Source organism: Ctenocephalides felis, unplaced genomic scaffold (genome assembly GCF_003426905.1).
Source record: "Ctenocephalides felis isolate EL2017-DRISC unplaced genomic scaffold, ASM342690v1 CF-g0.4_SCAFFOLD_03571, whole genome shotgun sequence".
NCBI classification, from domain to species: Eukaryota; Metazoa; Arthropoda; class Insecta; order Siphonaptera; family Pulicidae; genus Ctenocephalides; species Ctenocephalides felis.
In genome coordinates this window covers 32202227-32207721 of record NW_020539725.1, presented here as the reverse complement: position 1 = coordinate 32207721, position 5495 = coordinate 32202227, and the positions used below count along the sequence as shown (strand labels likewise).

At 32.0% G+C, this 5495-nt stretch overlaps 1 protein-coding gene across 1 annotated transcript; it reads left to right on the top strand.

Moving 5' to 3' along the window:
• The first annotated feature begins 326 nt into the window (after positions 1-326).
• LOC113385915 (histidine-rich glycoprotein-like) lies at positions 327-2190 on the top strand. The gene is made up of 3 exons (XM_026623737.1): positions 327-390; positions 1144-1377; positions 1667-2190. The coding sequence occupies exons 2-3, from the start codon at positions 1152-1154 to the stop codon at positions 2188-2190; spliced, it is 750 nt and encodes a 249-aa protein (XP_026479522.1). The 5' UTR covers positions 327-390; positions 1144-1151.
• The last annotated feature ends 3305 nt before the right edge of the window (positions 2191-5495 follow it).

Sequence of the window (5495 nt, the reverse complement as noted above, 5' to 3'; positions counted from 1 at the left end):
TTGAAGAAAAGCTATCAAATTTGTGACAACACAAACTCATGATAAAATAAAAGCAACATTACACCACCGAAACAAAGCGATTGGAAATATAAATCGCTAAAATGTCCCTTAAATGTCCCGTCGTTACAGATTTTGCGTTTGTGTTAGACAACACTTTGATATGATTTCACTGTTTCGGAACTATTGAAGCGGAAACTAGTAGTGAAATTATATCAGAGACAAAAAGTTTACTAAAACGAAACAATACGATACAATCGGTGTCTGTTACCACATCGACCCATTATTATAGTAAATGGAAGAATTCCGTAGTATAAATATCGACGAATTGGCAAAGGTAAATCAGTACACTGTGACTCGACAACCGAGCACTGATTGAAAAGTCACAAAGAAGTAAGTCTATATTTGTGTGCATGAAAGAAACAGTGATCTATAATTATATTTACACTTCGAAATATTTGCTTGTGCCAAGAAAATATTCTAAGTTTTGAGTGCCATGGAATACATAAATATCTTGTGATGAGACTCATCCAATAAATTAAGTAGTTTCTCAAGTGATACCAAACTGATCACAGCTGGATTATTTATTCAATAAATAAACCAATTCACATTTATGGATGTTTTAACAGTTATTGTAGCAACAAAATAACGTGTTTAATAGTTATGAGTTGTCATAGTTTTCGACATGTGATATAAATTAAAATAAAATAAAACATTGTGTCAAAATATGAAGCATACATCAAACTTACACCCACTCCTTAATATTTAAAAATTTGATAAACCTTTGAACTTATTTTGATCTAATAAAATAATTTGAATTTGTTGATTAAAAAAACTTAATATAGATCATCATCGAATTGTAAATCAAACTTTTGGTTTCATAGTATAAGATTTATTTGAATATTAAATTTTTATTAATATTTAGATAAACTAAATCTATTTAATAAAAACAAAAAACCCGTTATTTCCAAAACATTACAACAAAAATTTTACAACACATTTGCAACTAAAACTTATTGATTCTACCAAAATTCAATTAATATTTATTGCTTCTATAAAAATTCAATTAAAATTTATTGCTACTATCAAATTTATTTATTTTTTATAATTATTATTAACTGTTTATTATTGTTCGTTGTCTCCCAGGCTTGAAAATGAGGGGCATACATATGTGGCAATTGGTGGCAGCCACATGCCTTTTGGCGGCCTGTCTGGCTTGGGAGTTTTCGCGCGAATCTGGCGATTTGGTGGTTTCCGCTTCTCATCATAAGTCTAGCCATCATGAGTCTGGTGGTGGCCATGAAGAACATGGTGATCATCACTCATCAGGTGGTGAAAAGGGCGATAAGGGGTACAAGAGTGATCACCATTTTGATAAAGGTAACATTTCAGTAAGAAACATTATTGTCGGCATATAATTTTTTTATTGATTGGTAACAATATTCAGATTGCACTACCAAATTCTGTAATTTTAATAGAGTTGACATTACTGTATTGCCAAATCTTAAATGAAATTAATCCAGTAAGTAATTGAAATTTTTCACTTGCATATATGTGCAGTTAAACTTATTATTTATCAGTAGGTCAAAAACAGAATTTATTGTTAATAAAATATAGGTCTTCAATATGATATCGATCTACAAATATTAAATAAAGTATATTATTTCAGGTGAGCATGGCAAACATGGTAAGGAGCACGACTCTGGCTACTATAGCGACCATAAAGGCCATGAACATAAACATCACGATGACGAAGATCATTACGGTGAGCATCACGAAGCCGCCAAGGGTCACAAAGGAGGTAAATTCGGTGAAAAGAAAGGTCACAAAAAAGGACAGAAGACCACAGGATATCACCACAAGTCCCACAAGGATGAATATCATAAGGAACATAAATTCTACGACGATGCCCACAAAGGTGGACACCACAGCAAACACGGCGATTTCCACTCACATCACTCCAAGAAAGGTGGCGACCACAAAAAGGGTGACCATCATGAGTCCGCTTTCAAACAGGACAAACATGGAAAGAAAGGCCATCATGACAAAGGACATCACGACGAAGATCACAAAGGATACAAAGGCCAACACGGACACGAGTCCCACTATGCCCATCATGAAGACCATGGTAAAAAGGGTGGCGGCTCCGGAGGAAAGGAATACGGTTTCCATGAAGGTGGAAAGAAGCATTAGTGCACTCAATGTTCAAGTTTCGATTTGTTATTTTTTATTTTATGTTTTCGTGCTTAGGCAAATAAAACCCTGTTGAAACAATATTATGCTTTTAATTTATTCGTATGGTTATCGAACATACCAAAATTTATAAAATTAAGAACTAACTACATATTAATTAGCAGAAACGTTGTAAACATATACAATTTAATATGAGGTTACAATATGATAATATATAAAATAGTGCATTTTATAAAAAACAAGAAGTTTTGGTAGAGCTAATGAAGTCGCCAGCTGAACACTGAATAAACTTAAAGCTTGAAGGTAAAACAAAATCAAAATAATTAAGTTAAACAAAGTAATAACACTAAAAACTCAGTTTTTTGTAAAAATATATAGTTTAAAGAATTTTATTTAAAACAATTTTGAGTTCAGGTTAACATTACTTTGAAGAAGATTTTAAAAAATCTTCAAAGTTTACTTTTTCGGTATATTTGTTCATACTGTTAATAAAACTGAGATATTTTCTAATTTCCCACATTTCTTATCGTGAACAAAACCGTATAGAAGATAATATTGGCATTCCTCTACCCAATGCACTTACTAAATTGAATTTTAATCAACTTTCATATTTTTGCATATAGGACAAAAAATCTGTTTCATAATTGTCTTTATTAGATTATTTTTATTTATAAAATATCTTTTAGATGGTTTGAGAAAAGAATGACTACGGTTTGAAAAATCTAGAAAAATCTGTTTATAATACGAATAATGTCCGTGTTCAGCAAGGCATATTACAAGACATTCAATTAGCAAACATCTTTCCCGGTATTGTGTTTTGTGCCGAGAAAAAACACCTACGCGGCAGTAAAGTCAAAAGCACAAAAACCCTCTCAAAATATCAACGAGAGGTGTAATCATCTTTCATCTGCAGACAACACTCCATCAAGTCACTTCATTAAATGTGCTTTTCTCGGGCGCCAGTGTCCCTTTATGTGCTTTCGCCTTCGCACAATGGAAATTATAATATAAATGGCTCGCTTTTGCGCTTGATACGGACCCAACGCTTGCTGCGATAAAGCCGAGATAGAAGAAATAAACTCACGATATAGAAGGCGAGGGGTGGCCACAGTGGAAATGTTTGGACGACACGTAAAAGCCAGGATTGAAAAACCAGAAGAAAATCTATTAATAATTATTTTTAAATGATTTATGTGCCGACCGATTTTGTTAAGTTAAGAAGACATAATGTAGTTGCATGGGGTTTTCTTTTTGTAAAATGTAATTAATTAACTTCCCGTATGGCAAGTTATAGTAATCGCAAAAAAATCGAAAATGAAAATTTTTATATATCTTCACGTTTCAAAACCTTCTGAACATTTTGGCATACCTTAGAAAAAATGGATGTGTGTGTGTGTGCGGATACAAATTTTCGTCGACGATTTCGGGAAAACGGATGAAGCGATTTGAATAATTCAAAAAACATTCGATTCAAATTGATAAGGAGACGTGCTGATTAGTTTTTGACGAAGGCAGGTCTAGCCATTTCAAAGATACGGGGTAAAAAGTGCCAAAAATAGTAACTCGGTTTTTAAGAGAGCGGAGCGTCCGATTTTAATAATTCAAAAAGCATTTTACTTGTATTGACAAGATGAAGAATTGATCAAATTTTCATGAAGGCAGGTCTAGCGGTTTCGGAGATCTAGTGAAAAAAGTAAAAAAAATGTCATTTGGCGGCCAAAAATGATCATTAGACATATGCACATCAAATTATCAGATATTTTACAGAGATTTTAATAATAAGTATAAATTTTGTTTACATTCTTCTGGGTTCCGTACCAATGTTTATCCGTTAGACGGCGACGGGGCGCTTATGCGCTTTGACTTTTCGTCTCTATGCAGTTAAAGCAGTACGATTGCTTTGAAAAAAAGTTCAGAATTTCCAAAATATGTCAAAATAAAGAAAAATTTTTTTAAAAAAAAAGTAATTTTTTGTCAAATTTATAGTTTCTCAAAAATCTAATTTGTTCGAAGTAATTTTTTTTCAACAATGTTAATCTTTTTAAAAAAATAATAATTTTTGGTACGGGAAGTTCCAGCAATTTGCCTTAAGGCACGATGCCATGCGCCCCACTAGTTAAAAATTATTTTCTTTACGATGAAGTTGGTTACATTAAATAATTAACATTTTTATCAGCTTGTCAGCTTTTTGATATAAAGGAACAACTGAACTTTTTGAGAATGTTATTTTTGTTATTAAATTAACAGCAGTTAGAACTTAAAGTGACATATGAGCCATTGTAATGATTTCTTAATGTCGTGGCTTTATAGATGGCAACTCAACCGTTCAGCAATCCGGGTAATATGCCATTTGCTCTTGAAAATATATTGCCATCTATATTTTCAAGTAAAAAAAACAAATATCACTATTGCTCTACAGGCATTCCAAAGCAGATATCCAATCTGAAACCTTTGAATGCAAGCCCATAGCCCTAACCATTAAAACATGGCAATGCCGCTTGCAAATATGTATGAGAAATATATTCTACAGGACAAGTATAAACTTTCCATTAATGAGCATTTGAATGCAACAACAAATAGATCAAGCAGGACTAAAAGTAAAAGGGCAAAAAAGAATGCATCTTGAGCAAAATAAAAAATATAGGGAATTGAAAGTGCAGGACTCGTAAGCACACAAACAAAACTTTGGAAAGCTGACTAGGAACATATATCGTGAACAAAACTTATACTCATTGAAAATGTTTTTTTTTAACATCTCTACCATGGTATTCTATCCCTGCCTAGTTTTCTAGTGGAAGCAGAGGAAGCGCTAAAGTTGGGGTGTGTGGTGTCGATGTCAAACACTTGACTATAGATAGGAAGGCTGATATAGAAATCAATCCACTAAAGCTATTACTATGTTCCCACGAATCAGGATATAGATTCAATAAGAATTTAAATGATAAATGCTTGATTTTCCAATTAAAAAGCCCCAGTTTATATCAAATAGTATTGAATATTTCTCGCACATTATGTTGGTAAATAATATACTGAATTACATTTTTTATTGGTTTACTTCGAAGACTAGAAAGAGCAAAAATTATCTATTATAAAACTTTATAATATTATAATTTGTGATTAAATAAAATATTTTAACAATTTCTTAACTTCCCGAAGAGAAAGTTCATGTTTTCACGAACAAGTCGCCTTGTGTATTTTAAAATAAATTAAATTACGAATTAATCCATAGAATTGAATAATTTGCAATAGTTTTTTACTTTAATGCTCTACTATACTACTATACAGTAACTGGGAATACATATAAA

Coding starts and splice junctions, on each gene's coding strand:
- LOC113385915 (XM_026623737.1), top strand. CDS start 1,152: ATGAGGGGCATACATATGTGGCAATTGGTGGCAGCCACATGCCTTTTG. Junction 1,378..1,666: donor TGATCACCATTTTGATAAAG/GTAACATTTCAG, acceptor ATATTATTTCAG/GTGAGCATGGCAAACATGGT.